This window comes from Erinaceus europaeus, chromosome 4 (genome assembly GCF_950295315.1).
Source record: "Erinaceus europaeus chromosome 4, mEriEur2.1, whole genome shotgun sequence".
Classification (NCBI taxonomy): Eukaryota; Metazoa; Chordata; class Mammalia; order Eulipotyphla; family Erinaceidae; genus Erinaceus; species Erinaceus europaeus.
Genome location: NC_080165.1, coordinates 145,312,783 through 145,339,665, shown reverse-complemented (window position 1 = coordinate 145,339,665; position 26,883 = coordinate 145,312,783). Strand labels below are relative to the sequence as shown.

The following is a 26,883-nucleotide window of genomic DNA, read 5'->3' as shown; positions in this document are numbered from 1 at the left end:
ACTTTGGAGAATATGAATCACCTATAAGCTTTTTCTAGCTGTATTTTATTTCAGTCTGTTCATGTGAAAGTATAAAACCCTAGAAAGTTAGACATTCAAGAATAAAAATGTCAGTGTAAGTGAAATGGCATAATGGTTACGCAAAATCCTTTCATGTTCTGGAGTCCCAGGTTCAACCCCCCATACCACTATAAACCAGAGCTATGCAGTGCTCTGCTCACTCGCTTGCTCTCTCTCTCTCTCTATCTCTATCTCTCCCTCTTCTCTCTCTATCTCTTCTTCTGTATCTCAAGTAAATAAAATATAAAAATGCCCATTTTTACGTTGATAGATTTACTTTGATATTCTGGCTGATCAGTCCTCTTTAGTAGTTGGAATGGGTCAGGCTCGTATTCATATTTGATATTGTGCAAATGTTTGTACTTGTATGTACAGTAAAGGGTTTCTACTCTGTGCCAAACTAGTAAAGTTCTCCTTCATTCCTTTACCAGCAAGTACAATTCGACAGCCATTTGTCACGGCCAAAGCTCAATTCTCACATAATGTTAATATATTAAAAGTTAAGTCTTAAGGCAAGAAGAGGTCCCAAAGTGATTGTGCTAGTGAAAAATTTTTTCCTTGAGGCTTATATATAATACATTGCACATTTATTTAAAGTTTTTAACTCCCCACAAGTGACCCTAGCCCATTTGCACCTTGCTGGGATAGTGTGATCCCGCCATAAAGGACTGGTCACTGAACTGCAATGGAAGCCTTACTGCTCACTCTTCTTCATTGGGCGATGTGTATTTTAAAGAAAACAGTGACATAGCCCTTACAGGGAGAATTCAAAACCCTCTTCAGATGTAGTCCTCATCGGTGAATAGCTCCTTGCTCATGCTTAGATAGAAACAATTTGCTAGCTCAATTTAAACCTGGTAGGCAGTTTCTTTTCTCTTTAACTATACCATCAAATTCTCAACTAAACGGCATCAAATTCTTTGCCTTGATTGTCCCATCCTCCCTCCTTCTCTGTAGTTTGTCCAAGTTGGTGGACGACATGAACTAATCTTGGGGATATAGAATTTCTTAGTGACTGAACTTACTGACATCCGTCTTTTCAAAAATCAGAGAAATAATAAACTTACTGTTTTTGTTTATTTCATTGATGAAGGTGGTAAGATTATCAGATCTGTCCAGAAATGTCCCCTCAACTTTCCTCTCAATTACTGTTCTTTTAATCTAAGTTTTAAGTGAATTAACCTGAGTTTTTAAAGAGAACAGATACTTGCACAGTTAGTATTTAATCTTTAGCACCAGAAAACAAAAATCATGAGTAAAATAATGGCATAGTCATCTCTTCATTAAGACGAGACCTGTGAGATTTATTGGCCCATATAAAAACATTGTCTCGCCTATATTTTAAATAAAGCAAATTTAGCATTTGTTAAGTAACAAATACTAGTGGACTTTATTACAACCAATTAGAATTTCTGGGTCATTTTATGAAAGTAGATCAAAGACATTTGAACCTATTTCTTTTTAAAATTTTTTGTCTTGTTTGATGATTTTTTTGGCTGTAAGAAGAATTTTTAATATAAAACATACATTTTTATCTTCAAGGCAATTTTAATCAGCTTTTTGAAAAGTATTATAATCAGTTTAGTATGATTTTAAAATACTTTCTAATTATGTGGGATTTTGTTTAAATTGTAATGTTCTCATTAGGAAATAGAAAAATTTTAAGCAGAAATCAATCAAAAAAATCAACATAGTCATGTTTTGAAAATCATATTTAAATTGTTAAAAGGTAAGGATTTAGAATATCTTGGACAGAAATAAATCTGTAAGTGATATATTTCTACACATGGAAAGAGATAATTGACCTATATTAATCGTGGTACTATATGTACATTAAGATTTGTACTACTTACAAAGTTATGGAACCGGAAGAAGTTAACGTAAGTATTTGTAAATGGGTTTGTATTTCTCTCCTTCTGTTTGTGATCATAGGATAAAAGCTCTGTAAGCTTGTATATGTTCATTTTTACTGCTACATCATGTACTCTTAAGATTGAGATCTCATTCCCCAGGAAGCATTTCTGTCTAAGATTAATTGCCCTTTTAAAATCAGCGTTTGATGTATCCCTTTGGCTATATCCTGGCTTGGTTAACCCTCTTTGACCTGACCTCGCTGATTATTACTGTTGAGGCTGAGTCAAAATCCTTCAGCATGATGTATGCACTTTAGATTTCAGTCTGTGGTTTTTCATGTCAGTGAATTCAATTAGTTGGCATTTTCCTAATGGACATGTCCAAGGCTAAAAAATTTGTCAGACAGAACTATATTGTTCAAAAAAAAAGAACTATATTGTTCATGCTAAGTGAACTATATTGTTCATGCTCAGTGATTTGTTTAGGACTTTTTCATATGTCATAAGTACTTTTCAGAACTTTTACCTTAAGTATCACACACTCTGAGACTGCAAGTAATCTGTTGCTGAACTAAAAAATGGAAATGTGAAGGCACAAAGCCAAACACAGCGGTCATAACATTCGACTTTATATTTCTGTTACTCCATAATCACCGATACAGAGTAACAAAAAGTCTTAATTAAACTGCATTTAACTAAATTTTTCTGATTAAAAACCCCATCCATTTCTTTAGCTTTCTTTAAATTCAAAGAGATTCTTTATATTTAGTAAAATCGGTAGTAGTAAGAATGCAACTCATCATAGTAGAATCTCAAGTAGCCTGCTTTTAAAGATAAGTCGTATTCATTAAAGAAAACTAGCTGAAAGATAAGTGCAATTACTGAGAGTCAGACTGGGATGGGAAGGGTGTAGGCTATTGCTAGTCTAAAAAAAAATTCTACAAGACAATTTATCACATTCTGTGAGGCCCCACATAATTATACCTTGTAAGTTGTATAACAACTCTGAATGTTTCATTGTTCAGATTTAAATTATAAAAGGAACCTGACCCAAAGACCATTATGCAGTGAAAGCATAGTACGATAGAACATGTAGGTATTCTAGGGGCCAGGGGTGTTGCACCTGGTTAAATCCACACATGACAGTGCTCAAGGACCTGGGTTCAAGCCCCATGTCCCCAGCTGCAGAGGAAAGCTTCACAAGTGGTGAAGCAGGACTTAAGGTGTTTCTCTGTCTCCTTCTCCCCCTCAGGTTCTCTGTTTCTATTCAATAATAAATTTTAAAAAAAATTAAAAAAAAAAAAGAATGTTCTACTGACTATCCCTTAAAAATCACTGGCAGGTTAATCCAGAGGTTTACAGTGGCGTTAAGGGTCTTTTGTAAATGTCATTCCTTTAGTTTGTATAATGACTGCGTTTTTGTTGCTGATTCTTTTTTCGTTAAAATGTTCATAAAAATCTGTGGCACACTGCACAGTAATGGAGCTGAGTAATTCAAAGCGCAGGCACACACAGGAGTCATATAGTTAAATCTTTTTTCTCTGTCTTTATCATATACACATATCTACACCTACGACTTTCAGCACATCTAGTACTAAAATAATTAACTTTTTCCCATAACTTGGTGTGCAGGGACAGGTTATAACAAAGATTTTTTTTTTTTTAATCATTATTACTACAGGCTTTTGTAACCTCTTATACCTGGTCTTTTGCATTAACTACTCTTGAGTAACATTTTGGACACTTATTCTTTTAGAGAAAAAATAGGGAACATGGTCACTTTTTTTTTACTAAATACCTACTGTGTGTAAACCCTGTGCCTTGTTTTATGCTTAGTCCACCTTCTGGGGAGGGGATACGGAGATCTGGTGGTGGGAACTGTGTGGAGTTGTACCTCTCTTATCCTATGGTTTTGTCAGTGTTTCCTTTTTATAAATAAAAATTAAAAAAAAAATAGATCTCATTGAATTCACTTGCAATCCTGGAGAATGTTCATCCTTTACCCATACTACAGTAGAGGGAACAGACTTAGAAAGCTTATGGGTGAAAAGACTTGCAAATTATGCTGGTTGAACTTGGAAAGGTTTATTTTGCTATTTACGCACTAGAGACTACTACACTAGAAGTGGAGACATGTTAGTGAACCTTTGCTAAGCCAGTGATTTACAAACTAACTCATAGAGTTTCATCAGAAATTTCCACGGGTCATAATTATGTCAGCAGTCGGCAGCCTTTGGAGACAGGCTCAATCCCACATCAACCAAAGCTACTTACCTTCACCTAGAGTCAGTGTGGGATTTCTGCATAAGATCACACAGATCAGATACACACACACACACACACACACACACACACACACACCTATACATAGATATTTTTTAATCTTCCAAATTCTGATGGTCAGCCAGATTTGCAGACTCTGGTCAGACATCTTCATTTTATATATATAAGGAAACACCCTGAGAGAAAAAGGAGGCCTGTCCGAGTCCTTCCTTTCCAGACCTGGAACCCACCTCTCCCACCGCCCCATTTGTCTGTTGCAGTAGGATCTGTGGCTACCAGTGCACAGTTGACTTTATGGTTCACTTATATCATTGTATAGCAGTATTTTCTCTACATATATATTTCAAAAGATTTGTTTACTCATGGAATAGAAACAGAAATTGTGAGGAGAGTGGGGAGACAGAAGGAGAGAGAAAGGGAGGCATCTGCAGCACTACTTCAGCACTTGTGAAACTTCCCCCCATGGGGACTAGGGGCTTGAACCTGGGTCCATGTGCACTGTAGTCTGTGCACTTAACCTGGTGCTTTTCTGAATATGCATTAGAAGCTGTCCGTGTTTTAAGTTTATAATCTTCACAAATGACTTGTGGTTAGTGGGTGTCTTTGTTTTGCAGTTATATATAACTCTTCCCATTCCAGTCATACAACCAAAATCTGAGAGGTTTTTTTTTTCCCTTGAATGATAACATCAGTCTAAAAATGCTCACTTTAAAGTAAATGACAGTTTAAGTTTGCTTGAGCCCCCGGCTCTCCACCTGCAGGGCAGTCGCTTCACAAGCGGTGAAGCAGGTCTGCAGGTGTCTGTCTTTCTCTCCCCTTCTCTGTCCTCCCCTCCTCTCTCCATTTCTCTCTGTCCTATCCAACAACAACATCTACAACAATAACTACAACAATAAAACAAGGGCAACAAAAGGGAATAAGTAAATATTTTTAAAAAGATTATTTGCTTTTTATTAGACTATGATAATAACCAAAGCTATACGTTTATATGTTCTCCATAATACTTGGACTTAATATAAAAATGTTATTGGTTAGACTGTATATTTATATATATATATATCTTAAGGTGTAATATCTAACAAAGTAAATTGAATTCCTTCTCTAAATGAAACAATAACAAAAAAAAAGAAAACATGTCTTTGACATTTGTTCCTAGTTTTTCTTAATTCACAAATCCAAGTATTCATAATTATTATCCTTATAAATAAAGGTTAATCTAAATATTGATTAGGATGTACAGACTAAAACATCTAGGGATCAGTGTTGCCAATTTACTTCCAGTTGATTCAGAAAACAAGTATCTAGTCAGAATGGTAGAGCTAGTGAGGTGAACCAGTGGCAAAATCAGGGTGAATGAGGTTCTCCTGAGGTACTTACCATTCTTGCAACTTGTCTGTAAGTGTGAAGCTAGATCACAATCAGAGTAACTCCCTGCCCCCACCCCGACCCTCTATGAAAGAATTTTTACAGAACTGATTCACTTGCTCACTGTCTTAAATGTTAGCCTAACATTAAAGCATCAAACTAACTTCGAATAAGCCTGAGTTGCAGGGATGCATGAAGAACAACGCTTCTTTCCTGTGTCACCTGCTTATTGAGACAAGATTTCGTATTCCCAAGTACCGAATTCAATATTCCCATTTTGAAACACAAAGACAACATTTACCCAAATCATGATTTACTTTAGTCATATCGTGAAGAGTTTTTTTTCCACTGTTAGAAAAACAGAAACATCTGTCATTTCTCACTGCTCCATGTTGTTAGTTCTGACATTGCCGGAATGGCCAGTCATGTTTATCTGTTACTGTGTGGTGGCGGCATGAGTTCAGGTGGCAGCATATAGACTTCCTGGTTTGCCGGGGAACATTTTGATGATTAAAAAGCAAAACCGCTTTTTATACATTGAGTTCTTCTCCACAGTTGATCTGGCCACCAATAGTTATTCTCGAAATGTGAATTTTGGTTGTATATTCTAGCAGCTGTAGCAGATGATGCAAGTTCTGAAAGCATTTATTGACTGACTGCTAACACACCCTGCTAGAAGGTGGCGGTCACCATGACAAATAAAAAAGCAGCTCATATAACTGATAGTTCCAAGGGAATTGTATTCCCATTTTAAGAATCCCTCTTTGGGGCCGGGTGGTGGCACACCTGGTTGAGCGCACATGTTACAATGCCCATGGACTCAGGTTCAAGTCCCTGGTCCCCACCTGCAGGGGGAAAGCTTCATGAGCGGTGAAGCAGGGCTGCAGGTGTCTGTCTGTCTCTTTCCTTCTCTGTATCCCCTTCCCTCTAGATTTCTGGCTATCTCTAGCCAATAAATAAAGATAATAAAAAGAAATCTTTTTTTAAAAAACCCTCTTTTATCACTTGGGTTTTTGTTTTGTTTTGGAGAAGTCAGGAAGCACAAAAGGTATATGTAGACAGGTGAAACGTTCATGCAAAAGTAGACAATGGCAAGATTTTGTTTTGAAGATCTTACACTGTTACGTTAAGGGGTGTGACAGTCCTAGACTTACTTCCTCACTTCAGTTTAGTTACAGAGTAGAAGTGGTCACAATCTAACCACAGTTGGCGTCTCATCTTCAGGTTTCTGATAATGCAGTATCTTTGTTCTCCTATTTCCCCACCTAAATCACTGGTGCATGCTCACATGGAGCTCAGTGACATGGCTCCCTGTTCCATCTGTTTTGTATGTCTCGCTTTCTCTGCTTTTGGTCATGCTTACAGAGCTCTTCATCTCCTGAACCTCTCTTACTTTCTTGTTGATAGACCGTTACAACTTTTACTAGTGCTTGTGTTCTGCATATGTACGGCTTGCTTATAAAGTCTGTCTGCCCCTTTATGTCACAGGGTTGGTCTGTTGGCTCTCAGGATATTATGCATGAATGAGTACTGTGTCATGCTGTATCTGCTCCCACATTTTAAAAGTTGCTTTAGGCGTAGTTTTGGAATATGGAGTTGTAATTGGTTTCTTCTACTGCTTCAGAGTATCCAAAGATGAGGAAAAACTTCAGACCAGGAACTTTTACTCTTCCACCACTGCGCTTTCATATTTTGACTCAGTGCTAAGTAGGAGGAAGATTCTGAGAATATTAAAATATTTCAGAGAAATATGTAATAAGAATGAAGAGAACTACACGGAAATGTTTTCAAATATTCTAAGAAACATCTAATACAGTAAAGTTATGACAATGTAGAATTTGAAAAGAATGAATCATTGCGGGTAACTGAGAGTTTCTTTCTGTTTGAATTTTAAAATCTCAAATATCTAAAACATGATTTCCTTAGTATCCTATGTGTGGCTTAAATTTTGGTTTATAGATGATTCCCATCCTGATGGAAAACCAAACTGACAAGGAAAATCAAATCCTTTTGATGCGATAACCTTTTTCCGCAATTGTTTTAAACTATCACAGGTGATTCAAGGGTTAGTTTGGGTTGTCTGTTTAGTCCTCTAGTACTGATAACAATTTTGCTAGATTTTTACTTTGGCTTTCTATTATTGGTTCCCTGTAGTTTTTTATTTCCTTCCCCCCCCCCCTTTTTAGTTTTGCTTCTTTTTCTTCTTCCTCCTCCTTCTCCTCTTATTGTCAAACTGTTTACTGTCACCTCCCATGACTTGGGCTGCCTCTAAGAGGAAGTTAAATATTTCTTTAAAAGGGTCTCTTGTCTCAGGTGCCAGCCAAGCTCTAATCATTGCACATCATCAACCCATGTTGCCGAGACATCAGAGGACTAGGGATCAAAAGTCATTTTGAGCAGAGTAGGAAAGGGTATTTCCCTCTTAGAATTCTAAGAATCCCTTGCTTCCTTGTCTCCTGTGTCCAGGAAGCTGGAGGCTTACATACTATGTTTTGAAGAGCCAAGCCAAGAATTGTACTAAAGGGGGGCCATGGAGTTGCTTGGAGGTTCTCTTTATTGTCTTGTTTCAAAAGAGGAATTTGGTTGTGCTGTCTTTAAAGAGTGTCAGTTTATCATGCAAAAATCATAAAGAACAAAACTGACCTTAAATTTAGTCTGTAACAAAATTTGAATTAAAAACCGAATTTCAGCACCCTTTTAATTAGCAAATGGGTGTTAGCAAAAAATCAATCAGGTTTAATGACTAAAACAGGAATCCCTGAGTCAGACTCATAGTTCCTTATTTAAACTCTTAACTGCTAACCCTGTCCTTTGCACTTCCGGGTATTTCTTTGAATAGCTGTAATGAAAATTAACCTGAAGTCCCATCTCTTTATCAAACATCTTCTTAAGCACTGCTGCTCTGCTTGATGGTTCCCAGTCACATTCCCATTAGATCATTTTCAAGTTGTGCTTGTCGGCCTACTCTGTACCTGTCCTGGCCTCGCAGAGCCACATAGTGCAGTCTTTTCATGTACCTGAGGCACAGTTTGGTCAGTGGGTACAGTGGGCTGTTTTCTGCACCACAGTTTCATTAACGTCAGTCGTAGGTAAGCACAGTAATTAAGAAAGAATGAATACTTTCACATATAGCAACAGAATTCTTATCAGAATTCATTGTAACCCTCAGGTTTCTGTTTTGGGTGATACTTACTGCAACATTCAAACTTTCTCCATGTCCACACTTCCTGCTGGGAGATAAGCTTAACCTGTTAGAACTGTAAAAGTCTATTTGATTCACTCAAGTTCTCAAAAGGCAGATTGTGTTTTGTTTTGTTTTTCTTTTCCTTCAGCCGTTTCAACACATTGATACTGTTGGATTTCTTTCTTGGAATAGATGGGGAAAAAAAGAACCAAGTGATGATTCATGGAATTGAACCGATGTTAGAAACACCTCTGCAGTGGCTGAGTGAACACCTGAGCTACCCAGATAACTTTCTTCATATCAGTGTCGTCCCCCAACCGACAGATTGAGGGATCAACTCTGCCTGAGAGGAATCACCCCGAGACAGTTTACCAGAGCATGTTGTCACCCTTCTGCTTCAGTCAGGTTTGGTGGAAGCAACCTGACCAGAAACACTGCTGCGAGCCAAACAGGAAAAAGATTCCATGTCAGATAAGGGCGCTCGGGCTGGTCTGACTCTGCATTACCACTGCTTTTCCTCCACTGCCCCACTGCCGTCATTAAACCTCAGCTGTGACATGAAACACTCGACAGGACCATTGCGAGCCTTCTGTTTTCTTGTAAAATATAACGAAGCCGAAACCTTCAGCCTAAGAAGAAAATGGAAATATGTGCTACCTGATTGGTATTTCTGATCAGCAAATAAACAGGGGTATTTCCTAAGGTGACCAGAGGTGAACTTTAGCTTGAGGGAGTGGAAACATTGGTTTAATTTTCAAGAGAATTAGACTTAAGAAAGTAAAAGAGAAATTCTGTTATCAATAACTTGCAGTAATTTTTTTGTAAAAGATCAAATTACAGTAAACCCATCTTTCCTTAATGAAAAAATTTCCTATGTTTACAGTCTGTCTATTGGTATGCAAACAATCTTGTAACTTTGATAATGAACAGTAAGAGATTTTTAAATAAAGCCTCTAAATATGTTTTGTCATTTAATAACATACAATTTTGTCACTTTTCCAGTACTTTCTGACTCACAGTAGATCACTGTTTTTACTCTCTGTTGCCACTGAGACTGGCTATCACTGGAATAGAATGGATGTAAGGCAGAGAATTACTTGTCTCAGGAGCTGTCGTGGAATTTCTTGCTACCTATTTTTTAAAAACTATGTCCTTTACATGCTGAAATATAAGTGACGTCACCATTTACCAATGCTCATGTGTCTTTGTAGCTCTGTGAAATCATAATAAGCTGAGTATCTGTATAAGATAATACTACATTGGAAAAAACTTCTTCCCTTAGCTAGTAGGTTTTTTTATTATGATGATGATGATTATTTTTTATTGGCTCCAGGTCTAATATTTCACTGTTGTGGTCCCTGGCAGCCATTCTTGGAAGTCTGAAGATTACCAGTCTCCTAACTGCAGTAGTTTTTCCTTAACTTTACCAAAAATATTCAGAGGTCACTGGAGTTCTTATTCAATATAAGGAAATTTTTGCTGCACTTTATTACCTACCATGCTGCTGGGGCTGCGCCAGCTGAACCCATTGTGCATTACATCTCGCTAATCTTGTTGTGAGCTAGCTTGCTGTCCGTGTTGAATGTCAACCCATTTGGGTATGCTAAATATACAGTATCATACAATAATGGTTGTAGAGTCCACAATAAAAAAATGAATGTTTGTCTTATTTAAAAAAAAATCACATGAATTGTTCAAGTAAGGTCCTGCTAGTGTTTACTACTTTCTTTTTCCCTTCTGTGATTTTTTTTTTCACTGATTGGTAGCAGAGTTATTCACAGAACAAGATTGAAATTAGTCAAAAGGTAAAATATTCTGGAATGGAAAGTATAGGGTTCAGTCAAGAAGGGCAATAAAATGGGGTACAGAGAAAAACAGAAGCAGGTCACCAATAATGGACTAATGTCAATAAAATGAAAAATGTTATTTTAGTAGAGGCAGGATAGGCAATGTTTGAGTTACTCAAGGATTAAAAAAAAAAAAAAACACCCACTGACTCGGATTTTTCAAAAAAGGGATTGATCTAAATATGATTGTTCACATTAAAAGTGTTTATTCATCTATTCAGTTTGGGGATTTTCCCCCTCGATGTTTTGACAGACGAAAGGGAGCTTCAGTGAGCAAGAGGATGAGAATTTAGCCAGAGTGCCACATTGTAAATAAGAAAGTGTGCTAAGAATGGGAAGGCGTGTGGCTTCCACAGACAAGACCAGTGGAAGGTCTCTGCAGTGGGCTCAAGTGAAAGTAAATTTTGCTCAAGTCATTGACCGTTTTGATTTACTAGTTCATCCTTACACCAGCATCATAACTGTATTAATCCACTCTAGTCCCAGGTAAGTCATGCCTTTAATATCCAGAGGAAGAATAAAACAAATTAGTGCGAGCTTAAATATCTATTTTTGTTTCTTTTTGTTTGAATATTAAAATTCTACGGTTTATTAAAAAATAATAAGCAAATTTTGTGTCTGTCTTTATTCCTAGAAGCTAAAAGTGAAATCATATAAAAATAAGTCACCTGTTATACCTGTTCATAGCTTCTCAAGGAAGTAAGAGCTGTATGGCTGAATGAGAACGTGTGAGTTACAATTAAGAGATGGCCACGCCTTTCAATATACTGACTTCGGTAACTAGACAATAATAAAATAAAATTCAACTGGAATCATTGTCCTTTATAATGTTTTGTATTTGGATGCCTGAAGTTCTGGCCACGAGTTGGGCTGTGATCAGCACCTTTTATGTATCTAGTGACCCCAAGAAGCCTGCTCATAATCAAAGTTGTCCTGCCAGTTTTTGTAATGTGGTGATCCGTGCCCTGGTCAGTCTGAGACAAACTCATGAATGAGTCACTCTCGGTATGTTTATCCCCCATTCTCTGGAAACTAGATAGAAATCAAGACAATATAAACATTTTGATATTAAGGGATAGTAACTTTTAAAAATACTTTTTTAAAAATAGAAACAAGAGTTGAGGGGGGGGTGATAGAGAGGGGGCTGAGAGAGACACAACACTGCTTCTTGCTCCAGAAATCTTCCCCCTGTAGGTGGGACTAGGGGCTTGAACCAAGGCCTGTGTGCATCATAACTTGTGCTCAACTGGGCCTGCCACTTCCCAACCCCAAAGTAATAGACATTTTTAATGGTTATCTTTCTAGTGTGTGTGTTCTCGATGGTAGCGTGTTTTTTCAGTCCTCAGAGACTGTTTTATGTGAGCCGTGCCAAAGAACGACAGCATTTACTTTTATCATATTTTGGAATTTAGGTCAAAGGTGATTTGGGTTTTCTCTTAGATGTTTGAACATAGCTGAAGTAGAATTGTAAGACTTGATTGATTAGGAAAGAAAAAAATAATTTTAACAAAGGCTATAGGTTTTCCTCCACTGTGCATAAGTAGAGCAATTCAATTTTGTATTAAGTTATTTTCAGTCTGAGAGCACTCAAAATTATTCAGTATGTATTACTACTAGTAGCATTCCTAAGCCAAAACATAACCTAACCAAAATATACCAGGTAGAAATGTTCTACCTTCGGATAGGGGAAAATGTATATATTTCGTCACACTCAAGAGTCAATCGCTGGAATGGAACATGAGTCAAAAAGGATTCTCTGCCTTTTCTATCCTTCGTCATCTTTAAGTATTTTCTGAATATATTCATTTTCTGGTCTGAATGTGTTGAAAAATTACCCCTAGGGAGTGAAGAGTTAGGAATAGTGCTCTGACATACCTATTGAGAAGTTGATTTGGGGTTCTCTAAGGTGTCCCTGAGCTTGCATTGGAAGGTTAAGTAAAGCACAGGGAGGCTTTTTCCTCTGTTTTCTCTAGTTCTCAGAGATAAGCCTAGCACATAGTTGGTACTCTGCAAGTTTGTGTTAGAAGACAGAACCTGTTAAAAATGACTGGCTTTGGGGCAGGTGGTGGCGCACCTGGTTGAGCGCACATGTTGCAGTGAGCAAGGACCCAGGTTTAAGCCCCCGTCCCACCTGCGGGGGGGTAAGCTTTACAAGTAGTGAAGCAGGTCTGCAGATGTCTCTCTCCCTCCCCCCCCCACCCCCCCGTTCCTCTCAATTTCTGGCTGCCTCTATCCAATAAATAGGAAAAAAAAAATAATAAAGATGACTAGCTTTGAAAGTAGGCAGAATCTTGACACTGAGAACTCAACACGCAAAGTGCAATTGGTTTAGGCCGGCACTGCGAATGGAGACTTGCTTACTCTAATTACCCACTTCCAGTAGGAACCGCAGGGGATCCGATGCTTTCATCAGTCCACGTTCATCTTCACTGCCTCCACCACAGTAGGTCTCCTCTGTTTCTTTAATATTTATTTTATTTATTTATTTTCCCTTTTTTGTTGCCCTTGTAGTTATTATTGCTGTTATTAATATCGTAGTCATTGGATAGGACAGAGAGAAATGGAGAGGAGGGGAAGACAGAGGGGAGAGAAAGACAGACACCTGCAGACCTGCTTCACCACTTGTGAAGCAACGCCCCTGCCAGGAGGCTCAAACCAGGATCCTTATACTGGTCTTTGCTCTTTACACCACATGTACTTAACCCGTTGCACTGCCGCCCGGACCCCCCGCCCCCCCCCCCCCCCCCGTCTCCTCTGTTTCAACCTCACATATCAGCAAGCTCTAATGCGTGAGCCATTTTCATCAAGCATCTAGAGGCTTGCAGTGACTTCTGGCCTTGTCATAAATGAGTGGTTTGTGTCTTGCTTTCGCCTCTAGAGATCACCTCTAAAAATGCAGTACTTTAAGCTCAGGAAATGTGGTCCACCTGTGGCAAAGTTATTTACACTGAGATGTCATGTTCCTTGGAACCACATCCATGAAAAACTTGGGAGAAATGTTTGGGGCTTCAATGCTTTATACTGCGTGGAAGAGGACAACCGTCACAAGTTAGGAAATGAGGGTTAACTTTGACATTCACTGTGACTTAAATACTTGTGGGGTGTTTGATTGTTTCTCATGTTGAGCATAAGTTCAGAAAAGCAGAAATCAGGTCTGTTAGACTCAGTAGTGTGCTCCCAGGACTAACCACTATGCCTAGGACAGAGGAACTGGAACAAAAACTTAATTGAATAGAAGATTTGATAAAAACTGTATGGCTAACCCCTCCATTGTAGAGCCCAAAACACATTAACATACTAAAAGCTTCAAGAAGTTCCAAGGTTAAAAAAAAAAAGTACTTTTTAAAATTTATTTATTAGGGAATTCATGTTTTACATTCGATAATAAATACAATAGTTTATACATGCATAACATTTCCCAGTTTTCCATATGACAATACAACCCCCATTAGGTCCTCTGTCATCCTTTTTGGACCTGTATTCTCCCCCACCCACCCACCCCAGTGACTTTTACTTTGGTGCCAAAAAAAAAAAGTATTTTCTACAGCATCTCCTATGGCTTTCTACAGCATCTCCTATGGCTCACTCACCCCCAAACCAATGCCACATCATGTTAAACTCACAGTTGGAAATGCTACATTCAGCATTAGTGTCTCATCACCTAGGCTTGAAGTTTATCCCTCCTCTAACAATTCTCACTGAAAGGCAAAAAAAAAAAAAAAAATCTTTCAAGCTTCTGATCCCAAATATAAACATATTCCTTTCTCCAGAACTAATGTCCCACCTTGTCCGAATCACTGTTGACATGCATGCACAAGGACCCAGGTTCAAGCCCCTGGTAGCCACCTGCAGGGAGAAAACGTTATGAGCAGTGGAGCAGTGCTGCAGGTGCCTCCTCTGTCTGTCTCTTTTTATAAAAACTTGCTTTTGTCACCAGGGTAATTGCTGGGGCTGAATATAAATCCACCATTTTCCCACCCTTTTTATTTGATCGAAAAGAGAGAAATTGAGAGGGGAAGGGAGACATCTGCAGACCTCTCGTCAAGTCTCTCCACTGCAGGTGAGAGTGGGGTCCTTATATACTGTGATGTGTGTGCTCAACTGGGTGTGCCCCTGCCTGGCTCTCTCTCTTTCACTATCTCTCACCCTCTTTCAAAAAAGGAGGGATGGTCATTCTTAGTGCCTGTGTTTCTGTGTTCTTGACTTTCATTCAGAATGCGCATTCATGTACACGAAGCCATGTGAAGGAGGTGGCAGTTTAGATAGGCTTTGTAATGCCGGCATTTGGTGTACAGGCTGACTTTTCAGCAGTGCTGTGATTTGATCGCGATTCAGAGGAAGATTTAGTAAGAGCTGGCTTCAGGCCAGCAACATAGCTCACTTGGCTGGTGTGCTGCTTTGCCAGGTTCAACTCCCAGCCTAAATTCACGTCTCATCTCTACTGCATTGAAGGAAGCTTCAGTGCTGTGGCTCCCTCCCCTTTTTCTCTGCCTCTTCCTGAAAGAAGTGAGACAGAGAAAGGGAGAATGGTAAACTGAGTCTGCAAGTACTCTATATAGATAGTGTAATAACCTTTCAAAGAAGCGAGCAAACTCTTCCAAGGGTTGATTGGATTGGGAAAATGCCTTCTCAGCCCTTTGGAATGAGAGTAAGCATCAAAGGTGAGTGACTGATTTATCGCTCTCAGGGAGCTACTTTAAAGTTACCCAGAAGACCTAGGGAGCTGAAATGAGCCAGCTAGGAACATCATCTCCAAGAAGCCAAAATGGAATGGTTGCAGCCAGATAGACACTCACCTCACAGATGGGTGGTTCACTGTGGCTTTGGCACACAGGCTGGGCACTCCTGGTTTCTAAGTGAAACTTAGAACTTAGAACTTGGTTTCTAAGTGAAACTGAGAAACTTAGAACTTAAAACTTAGACACTTGAAACTTAAAACTTAAACTTAAATTTAAAACTTAAAACTTAGAACTAGAAACTTAGAACTAGAACTTAGAACTTGGTTTCTAAGTGAAACTGGTTACTAGTTCGGGATGTGACAGTTTTTATCTTGTCTAATACATAGTTTTCAAATCAGATATGCTGATGAAAGTTTACATTCATAACCTGGGTGTTTATATTCTTGTTAGTCAAATGTTGGGCTCCTGTCTCCTCCAGATTCAGTAACTTGTTGAGCTGATCACTGTATATGATTCATTTTGTGGAGACGTAGGGGCTTGAATTTCTGTTTCCTGACCACTGGCCCTTTTTCTAAGCATGCCTCAGATTCTCTGTGTATGCTTGACCGAATTTGGTAATTCAGGCCACATGGTGGCACACCCAGTAAAGCACACATATCATACACAAGGACCCAGGTTCAAGCCCCTGGCTGCCACCTGCAGGGAGAACATTTGATGAGCTGTTGAGCAGTGCTGCAGGTTTCTCCTCTTTTTCTGTTTCTTAAAGAATGGGGGGGGGGGGGAATCATCATTCTTATTGTTTGTGTTTCTATAGTTCCTCCCATCAAGGTTTTGAAATTCGTTGTCACGTAATATAAAATGTCAACTTACCTTGATGTCTCTGATGTACTGTAATGATGCTGATACTCGGGCGTGAACAGAGGAGATTCCTAACGATCATTGGGGATTATCAACTGGAGTCAACATTTTGTTTACTTTTGGTGGGTGTTTTTGCTTCCTGGAATCAAACCCAGCTCATACCTGCAAAGCAATCATTCTACCACCAAGCTATATCCCTGACCAAAAGAAGCCAGTATAAAATGTGTGTGTAGAGATTATATATAGGTATAGCCCGTTATATCTGTAGAGCGTGCAACAAATTGGGTAATAGCTAAATTAATTGGGACTACATTGTCATGAAACATTGGTGTAAAAATTGAAATGCTTTGACATGTTAAAGTCAGATCTGATTTGTGGTAGACATCTTTCATTCTAGGCAAGAAAAGAAAAGTTCATGTATTAATCTTTACAAAAAACATTTAGGACATCTCAGGAAAATCTTATTTTTTTAGATAGTTCTTCCAGACCTATTTCCCCCATATCCATATGATTTATTCATCTTCTCACTTACTGGACAAATAAGGTAGCTGGATGTTCTTAAAGGAATAAGATAGAGTCTGACCTTGTGAAATTTCTATAAGGAAAGAGAAGACAAGAAGCATGACTATTGAAAAATTGTAGTGAGAAGGGGGCAGAGAAAACACTGAGGAAATAGAGCTGAGGAAACAAAGATGTACTTTGCACGAACTAGGTAATATCTTGCTTGACCCCTGAGAAGCACCTGGCAGTTGATCACACCTTCATTCTCGAAACACTTTCTTCACTGGACACCACACCCTCTTGGTTTTCCTCTTACCTCAGCCTCTTCCTCAGTTCCTTTGATGGTTTTCTTCTTTGGACCCCTAAATGTTGAACTGCCACAGGTCCTCAGCAACACTTTCCACCTATCCTATTAGCACCATCGCGTGACCTCCGGTAGCCACTTCACCCCTGAGCTCCAGAATTGAACCCAGCCACCTACTTGGCCTCCATCTTGGGTGTGTTCACTGGATAGTTGAGATCATATTTGATCAAAGCAGACTTTTGACTTTTTCCTTAGGCCTCTATCTCCTTTAACAAATTATCTCTGGCTCCCAGATAAGCATCATCACCTCCTCACCTATTCACCTTTAGTCCCTGTATCCACACTCACCTGTAACTCGTCGTCGAGTAGGAATAAGGCTACTGAAACAATGTCCTCAGTTTACCTTTCAGCTGCTTCACTGGCGCTACCTAAGAAACCGCCATCCGTCCTGAACTGTTAGAGTGAGCGGCCTCTCTCATTTCGTTCCCCTTTCTCAATCCGTACTCTCCTTCAGGCTTCTTTTTGACCTGGTCCCCACTTCTGACCTAAAAACACTCAGCCTCCTCCACTGGATCATGTTCACACTGGCTTCCCCTGGCCATCTTGCACCAGGATATGCCAAGGGCATTCTCCCTCCAGGTACCGTACGGCATCTATGGCTAGATAGACAGTAACAGTGAGTGAGCATTTACCATGTCCCAGGCACAGTCCAGTGCACTTCAGGTATCATCTCACTGAACTTCAGAGGTACATGAGATGGCAATTAATATCTCCATGGGGAAGCTGAAGTAACTCTCCTAGCTACTGAAAGCCTCCTGAAGTAGATGATCTGAGCAGGATTTTAGCCCCAGAGTGGGCCAACCCACGGCTCACAGTCTCACCCATTTCCTGCAGTTGCTTTGGCTTCCTTTGGGTCTCACAAAGAACGATGCATGAGAGCAGACAATTTCTTTTTCCTTATCCCCATGCCTTTTAGTGTCTGAAACACCACACTGCCTTGTTCAATATTGTTGAATGCATACGTTTCTGTGAGCTGGGGGTAGGTTAGGAGCAATTTCTCTGAGAAAGGCTGTTGTGAGAATGGGAGTTGATGCAGTGGGTCCGGCACTGGACTCAAGCACGAGGTCTGGAGTTCAAGCTCCAGTTCTACTTTTGCCCCCCCCTTTTTAATATTTATTTCCTTTTTGTTGCCCTTGTTGTTTTATTGTTGTAGTTATTAGTGTTGTCTTTCTTCGTTATTAGATAGGACAAAGAGAAATGGAGAGAGGAGGGGGAGACAGAGAGGAGGAGAGAAAGACACCTGCAGACCTGCTTCACCACCTGTGAAGCGACTCCCCTGCAGGTGGGGAGCCGGGGGGCTTGAACCGGGATCCTTACTCCAGTCCTTGTCCTTTGTGTCACGAGCGCTTAACCCGCTGCGCTACCACCCGACTCCCTCTTTTTCTTTTTTTTTAAGTAATTTTTTATATATTTATTTTCCCTTCTGTTGCCCCCCCCTTTTTTTTATTGTTGTAGCTGTTGTTGTTACTGATGTCATCGTTGTTGGATAGGACAGAAAAGTGGAGAGAGGAGGGGAAGACGGGGGAGAGAAAGACAGACACCTGCAGACCTGCTTCACTGCCTGTGAATGAAGTGACTCCCCTGCACGTAGGGAGCCGGGCCCTTGAATCCTTGGGATCCTTATGCCGGTCCTTGCGCTTTGCACTACGTGCTCTTAACCCACTGTGCTACCGCCTGACTCCTACTTCTTTCTAATTAATCAAAAAGAAAAAAATTTGAGCTGGAACTTGAAGCAATGGAAATAGTTCAAAAAAATGGGGAAAGACCTAAGTAAAGAGTGACAGTGAACCAGGTAAAGTCACATGAATAAAAACAGAAAAAAGACAGGGGGTGGGGCAGGTGGTGGCGCAGGTGGTTAAGCACACATACTACAAAGTGCAAGGATCTGGGTTCGAGCACCTGGCTCCCCACCTGCAGGGGGGTCGCTTCACAAGCAGCGAAGCAGGTCTGTAAGTGTCTTCCTCTCTACCTCTATCTCCCCATTTCTCTCAATTTCTCTCTGTCCTATCCAATAAAATGGAAAAAATGGCCAGGAGCGGTGGATTCATAGTGCCAGCAACAAACCCCAGCGTTAACCCTGGAGGCAAAAGAACTTCGAATCTCACTACCACCACCACTACCACCCTTGACTTCCAGCCTGAGGAGAAGAATTAGAAGTTGAATGATTTCCAGTGTCCAGAGATATAATCAATCAATCATGCCTGTTATAAAGAAGCCTCCAGAGGGGGGTGGGCGGTAGCGCAGCGGATTAAGCGCTGGTGGTGCAACGAGCAAGGACCGACGTAAGGATCCTGGTTCGAGCCCCTGGCTCCCCACCTGCAGGGGAGACGCTTCACAGGCGGTGAAGCAGGTCTGCAGGTGTCTGTCTTTCTCTCCCGCTCTCTGTCTTCCCCGCCTCTCTCCATCTCTCTCTGTCCTATCCAACAACGACGACATTAATAACAATAATAACTACAACAAGTGCCACAAAAGGGGGGGAAAAGAGCAAACAAAGAAGCCTCCATAGGCCAGGCAGTGGCGCACCTGGTTGAGCTCACACATTACAGTGTTCAAGGACCTGGGTTCAAGCCCCTGGTCCCCATCTGCAGGGGGAAAGCTTCATGAGAGGTGAAGCAGGGCTATGGGGTCTCTCTGTCTCTCTCCCTCTCTATCCCGTTCTCCCCTCTCAATTTATAGCTCTATCCTATAATAAAGAAAGAAAATAGAGAGAGTGGGGATAGTGGAGTCCATGAAGGAGCATGGAATTCTGCACCCTTCCCATTTACCGTTCCCTATACGATTCTTCTAATTGTTCCTGAGTTAGACCCTTTTGTAATAAATACACTGATACCCTAGTGAGGAAGATGGTTCTCTGAATTCTGTGTGCCACTCTAGAAAATGCACCCAAGGAGAAAAGGCCTATGGGAAAACTTGATAAATAGCCAGTTGGTCAGAAGCACTGATAACAACCCGAGCTTATCATTGGCGTCTGAAGTGGGGGTTGGGACAGTCTTGTGGAATCTGATGCTGTCTCTGATAGTGTGAGAATTGTTAGCCCAGCGTGCTGGTAGCGGAATTACTTTCCGGTGGTAAGGGAAACCCTTTCTTCCTCCATTGTGTACCAGAGACACTTTAGATGCATTTTCTCCTCTGCCTGAAATCTTAAATCACTTCTGTTGTCTTTAGGGCACTCCCAGATCCTTAGGATGATACAGACTTTGCAAGAACTTCGTTTTCCCACAAGACTTTTTCCCCCAGTACATCTCCTCTTCCTCATTGCTCAGTCATATAGTGACTCTTTCAGGTCATCAGAAACAAGGAACCTTTCCTTCAACAAGCGCTGCCACCTGGAATGTCTCCGTCCTCCCACCCTCCTGCTAATTTGCACTCTTCCTTTCTTCCAGTTCTTGAGGGCTTTCCAACCGACCAGTCCCTTTCACCTGTTGTCACAAATAAAAGTGTGAGATACCCAGCTACAGTTGCATTTTTCAAGTAAACAAGAAAGCTTTTTTTTTTTTTTAATGTAAATATACTGGGGGTCCGGGCAGGCCGTGATGCAGTGGGTTACACCCACATAGTACTAAGCACAAGGATCCCATTTGAGCCCCTGACTCCCCATCTTCAGGGGGGTCGTTTCACATGCGTGAAGGAGGTCTGTGGTTGTCTTTTTTCCTTCCTCTCTCCCCTCCTCTCAATCTCCCTCTATCATATCCAATAAAATGGAAAAAATGGCCAAGAGCAGTGGATTCCTAGTGCCGGCATAAGCCCCAGCAATAATAACCCTGGGGGGGGGAGAAAAAAGTAACTATTAATAATTCATTGTATATTATTGCTTTCCCCAGGGTGATCTTTTTGTTTGTTTTACTTCTTACTAGTGATTTAATATTGATTTATAAAACTTAAAGGGGTATAAATTCCATCCTGTTCCCACCACCAGAGTTCTGTGTCCCATCCCCTCCAGTGGAAACTGCAGTAGTTCTGCTGATATGGGCTGATTCCAGAACTATTGATTTATATAACTCCCCCTTTATATATGTATATAACTCCCCCTATTGTTCCAATGATCCTCCATAAGTCTCTTTTTCCCTCTCCCCTCTCTTTCCACCATATTAATGGTTTAGCTACAGTCTTCTCTTTTTTTTTTTCAGTCCCCAAATTTTTCAAGAGCAGTTTGTGACCTGCTAGTGATTACACCTAAATCAGTTCTATTTAAGGTAATATATATTTCATTGCCACATCCAAAGGCTTGATGTATTACTAACTAGATACCCTTGTAGTTTGTGAATATTTTTTTAAGCTATCATTTCTGGCAGCTACACTTGTTCCTTTTATTTTTTAATTATTATTATTATTTATTTATTTATTTATTTATTTATTTTGTGACCCAAGCATAGCCATTGCTCTCAGCTCAGCCTAAGGGCTTCTCTTTCTGATGTATACCTTTGCTGTGTGTCCTCTTCCCTGTCCCCAACCTCTCTACATTCAAGTCAACTTAATGCATAATATTCTCCAGACAGAATGATGGACACCTGCAGACCTGCGTCACCACTTGTGAAGTACTCCCCCCTGCTGGTGGGAAACCAGGGTCTTGAACCCAGATCTCTATGCGGGTCCTTGTGCTTGGTACCATGTGCGTTTAACTGGCTACACCGCTGCCGGGTCCCCCTTTAATAGTCACTTCTAATCTCTGGTTGGTCTAAAAAAGAAATCGTATTTTCCTGATTTACAGTGTTCACTAAGGAATATAATCTGAGTTTGGACATAACTAAGGCTTCTTAACCCAAAGATTCTCAAGTGTCACCAGCCATAGAGCACTTTCTGTACTCTTACTGGGGTGAAGATTGTGACAGATTAGGACAGGGCTCAAGAATCTGTTTTTCTAGCAATTTCTCAAGGGCTGCCGTGCTGCTGCTGGATTTAGTATCTCCTCCCTGCTTCTGTGCGTGTGTTTGTTTGTTTCTTATGAAAGCTGAATGTACATGTTTTACATCTGACTGAACCTTATGGCGAAACCTATGCAAGGAAAATCGGACATCTTTTTTTTTTCTCCTGATGCTAGCTGAAATGTTATTGGAGTACACCTCTTCACAAGCATGTCCTACTTTTAAACAGCTCAAGGTGGCTACATGGCTCTTGAATACTCATTCTGTCAGTGCTGAGCAAGGAGTCATCTCTGGAATGTGAAACCATATAGCTTTGGAATGTGAGAAAACAGAAAGTTGCTTAAAAGTAGTGTGTGATCGTGATGAGATCTTTGATAGCAGTGAGGTTTTTGATCAGTTATATATTTGAGAAATCTATTATTTGTTGATTCAAAAAAATTTGAGACATCTCAAAAAATGCTTTTAAGGTGCTAGTATGATTTATTGCTAATGTTCTTAGATGATTTTTAAAAATGCTTTCGCCTAACAAAGTAACACTTTTTAACAGAAAACCACACTTTAGTACAAGAGTGCTGTTTACAAGCTGTAGGATTGAGCTTGAAAGTTCATCCTTGGTTTAGAATGCACTGTGACGAGTGGCTTCCTCGTTTTAGTCCCATCAGTATATTTCTGTCACTTCATGTTAAACCTCATTGAAGATTATGTTAAAGCAAGAATTTAACAGGCAGAATAACTAGCCTGTCTGTAATTTGGCACCTGATGGATTCTGCAGAAAGCAAAAAGCCGTAAAATCCAAGCATAAATCAGGAAAAAAGAGATGATTAGAACCTGTTTGTAAGTCCCAAAGAGTCTTTGAAATCATATGCAAGATTTTTTCATTTCCAGATACACCGTACATGGATAAAATTAAATAAGTTGTAAGAATACACAGTGAAAGCCTTTCTTGCCCTACTTGTGTATTGCAGAAACCAGATAGACATTCATAACTTAGTGTTCAGTAATTCCTCTTTTCACTTTATGCATTTTGGGGTTATTAAATAGTAATACACATAATCTTCCCATATCTTGTAATAGATATATAAGTAGATGTCGCTTTTTCATAATGACTCCTAAATTTGAGTTTTTGTATAAACTTGACCATATGCAAGTGAATGTATTAAGCATTTAGAAGCCCTACGGAAGAATGTCTGTGGTCACTGCACGGGGAAATTCAGCATTCTCCCAGCTGTCTCTCTGCGCCTTCTGAAACCCTGTCTGAAGTCTGAAGTCCTAGTGCTGGTCTGAAGACCTGCCTGCTAATAGCATCAAGAAATGTTTTGGGATCGGGTGGTGGCACACCTGGTGCTCACACCTTGAGTGCACATGTTACAGTGCGCAAGGACCTGGGTTCAAGTCCCTGGTCCCCACCTGCAGAAGGAAAGCTTTGCAAATGGTGAAGCAGGGCTGCAAGTGTCTCTCTTTCTCTCTCCCTCTCTATCTCCCCTACCCTCGATTTCTGACTATCTCTATCCAATAAATAAAGAGAACAAAATTAAAAAGAAAAAGAAGAAGAAATATTTCAAGAAAGTAAGTTGTGCCCGAGTGCTTCCGCACCTGTGTGTGGACTCTGGGCCATTCAAAGCCAAAGTCAACATCTGCAAGCCCTCTTTCAGGATGATACACCCACAGTCAGCACCTGGACAGGTTGCAAATCCATCAGACACCTGAGAGGCCTACAGACAGAGTTTCTGATGTTCTAGCAGACCTCCAGCAGGACCTTGTCTGCTAATCTAGTTACTCAACAATTCAACCCACCTTTCTGAACCTTTCCTGTGTCTCAAGTTACAGTCTTAAATATTTGGTCTTGGGGGGGGGGGCGGGGGGTTGTATTCCAGTGAATCCACTTTACTGAAGTCACCCAGGCCTTCTCTTCTCCCCTGGCTTTCTCATTCTTGCCTTTAATATCTCCCATTACCTGCCCGCTTTACCCCCATCTGCCTCTGCCTCTCCCTACACAGTCAACCTGCAAGCCCCAGTGTCTTGCTCATGTCTTCACCACCCTGCATGCTTTGCGTTGTTGCTGTCTATTCTCCAAGGATTCAGGCCTCTCTGTGGCTGGCAGTATTTGAAATGTGGTAGCGTGTCCCATAAAAGCCACTGAGTGAAGGTCCTGCTCGTGTCAAGGAGGCTGAACTTTCATTTAATTTAAAAAAAAAAAAAAAGTTTTACACTCCTAGAAAAGTCACAAAGTTAACAGAGTTCCCTTATACCCCTCACCTAGCTCACTCTGTTGCTAGCAGCTTACATTATAATGATGTAATTATCACAACTAGTGAACCGGTACTGATATATTACTGCTAAGGTCCTCATGCTATTTAGCTCTCTCTGCCCCCGCCTTCTCTTTTGCACCCTTTTTTTTTGTTCCAGAGTGTCATTCTCAGCTCCCCACCTGCAGGGGGGTCGCTTCACAGGCGGTGAAGCAGGTCTGCAGGTGTCTGTCTTTCTCTCCCCCTCTCTGCCTTCCCCTCCTCTCTCCATTTCTCTCTGTCCTATCCAACAACAACAACGACAGCAATGGCAACAATAGCAATAACAGCAAGGGCAACCAAATGTGGACAATGGCCTCCAGGAGCAGAGGTTTCATAGTGCAGCAATAATCCTGGAGGCAATAAATAAATAAGTAAATAAAAATAATAAATTAAAAAAAAGAGAGAATACACTAGTTGTTACATGTAGTCACCCCATCTTCTTAACCCTTCTAGTCTGCTACAATTTAGAAATCGTAGTCTTATTTTCTCATGGACTTTGCCAGATTGGAGGAGTGCAGTCAGGCATTCTGGCAGTGCTCTCTCATGACTCTGCTGTGGTTACAAGCTATTGGGGGACACTCACAGAGGGTCAAGTCACCTTCTAACCCCATGATGTTGGGGCTGGAAGTATATACTATGCATAGGGCGCAGGTCACCTTCACCATTAGGCCAGGCTCCCTAGTGTGAAAAATTATCTTTTCCCTCTCTCTCTCTCTCTTACTGTTTGAAAGCAAGTCACTAAGTACAGTACCTCATTTACTTCAAGGGGTTAGGTGTGGAGAGGGGAGACTTTTAAGTTCTATCTCCTGGAGAGTAGTGTCTGTATAAATGAGTTGAAATTCTTCTGTGAAAAAGATTGATCTCTTCTACCCCATGTGTTGATTTACTCAACCATCATTTATCTCAGTAGAGACTCTCATGGTGATCTACTTAATGCTTTGAGTAATAACCTGCGCTTCAAACTGTTCTGCGTTCAGCCATCAGGAAAGCTTTTGAATTGTCTCCTATGTTCCTTTGTCAAGCCATATCCTTTTGTGGGTGGTTTTGAGCGGTTGTTGGCTTTCTGTACTGGTTATATATTTCCTGCCCCAGCCCAAGAAGCAGTCAGTTCTCTAAGGAGCCCTGGCTTCTTTGACTGGAGAGGCTTACTGTTAAATTCAGGCCTCATACCACCCACCCACCCACCCACTCAGTCAGTAGCTGATGAATATTTATTTGTATTCTACTCTGATGGGAATCTTTGAACCAGATGCTGGGTATACAATGGGGAACAAAGCAGACAAAGTCCTTGCCTTCAAAAGTTGGCAATGTGGTGTGCAAGACAAGACAATGGACGCGTCTCACCAAAGAAACATGAAATTTTATCTCTGACATATGCTGAGATGTGAAGTGGCAAGAGGAAGCAGGGACAAATAACCTCAGCCAGAAGCCTTCTTTGAGAAAAGGTGGCCAGTGAAAGCCTGTAAGGGTGGCTAGTATTTAGACAGGAAACCGAGGGATGAGAGAGGCAGCCACTTACAAAGCAAAGATTGGAGAAGTTTTCAAACTGTGAATTATTGGGTCATGGAAAGCTTTAAAAAGAATGAATAGAACATGCCAGAAATACAGTCATGTTGCCTTTAATATATGTGTTAACATATTTGCTGGTTCATGCTATAAAAGACATTTCTTATTGGGTGTTGTGGTCCAATATGTTTGAAAGCGTGTTTTAGGAGGAAGTAGGAGCAGTCTGCAAGCTGTCAGAAAAGAAGGCTTGAAGGTAGTTGAGGATCTGAAAGGAGGCAGCATGGCTCTGAGAACAAACACGGGATGTGAGAAGAGGCTGAGATGCAGGCAGGCACCCAGCCACCCGGCATGGTCTACAAGACTATGGTGCTTCTAATTAAGGACTTGTAGGTTGGAACACTTGAAGCAGCTGAAATCTGACTTTAAAACCAGGTCTTAAATCAGTGCAGAAAATATCCATATGTTACAGAGACTTTTTCAGTGACTGAGTGAAGAAGTGAAGGAGAGAAGAGGATAAGGGAAGAGGGATGAGTTAAGCAGCGGCAGTCATCGAGAAGACTTGAGTAGTGGCCCAAACAAGGAGAGTCACTAACTAGAACATACAACTCCCCTTCCATTGTTGGTCTTATTTTCCTAGCTGCTAGGACAATGTCTGGAATAGAGCAGGCCTTTTGTTTATATGTTAAATGAATAACTCACATTACTGTAGTAAAGATGGAGAGAAATCAGTCAAAACATGCTTGGAAAATGGCAGGTCTTGTTAATGAGTTGGATGTGAGGGTAATAGAGAGGGAGAGAGTGAAAGAGAGAAGGAGAATCTTCCTTCAAATATCTAGACCTTAAAAAAAAAAAAAGCCACAGGCCCTTTGGAATAGAACTAAAATATGCCTACTGCTATCTACAGAACGGAGACACCCCCCCCCCCAACTCTTCGTCTGCACTACTCTAGCAGTTCATGATTAGTCAACAACTAGTTTGGCTTTGTATGTTAACTCTCTTTTCAGCCACCAGGTTCCAGATGCTAGCATGATGCCAACCAGACTTTCCTGGACAGACAACCCCACCAATGTGTCCTGGAGCTCTGCTTCCCCAGAGCCCCGCCCCACTAGGGAAAGAGAGAGACAGGCTGGGAGTATGGACCGACCAGTCAACGCCCATGTTCAGCGGGGAAGCAATTACAGAAGCCAGACCTTCCACCTTCTGCCTCCCACAATGACCTTGGGTCCATACTCC

The 26,883-nt window shown here is 40.7% G+C and overlaps 1 protein-coding gene across 5 annotated transcripts in view; it reads left to right on the top strand.

Annotated features, from left to right (window-relative positions):
* Nucleotides 1-9,707, top strand: part of ATG5 (autophagy related 5) — a 100,488-nt gene extending 90,781 nt beyond the window's left edge. For all 5 annotated transcript variants that reach the window (XM_060190694.1, XM_060190698.1, XM_060190695.1 and 2 more), the window contains one exon: nt 8,938-9,707. In XM_060190694.1, coding sequence (XP_060046677.1) covers nt 8,938-9,074 — 137 coding nt within the window. In that variant the 3' untranslated portion in view covers nt 9,075-9,707. The remainder of the gene's footprint in view (nt 1-8,937) is intronic.
* The last annotated feature ends 17,176 nt before the right edge of the window (nt 9,708-26,883 follow it).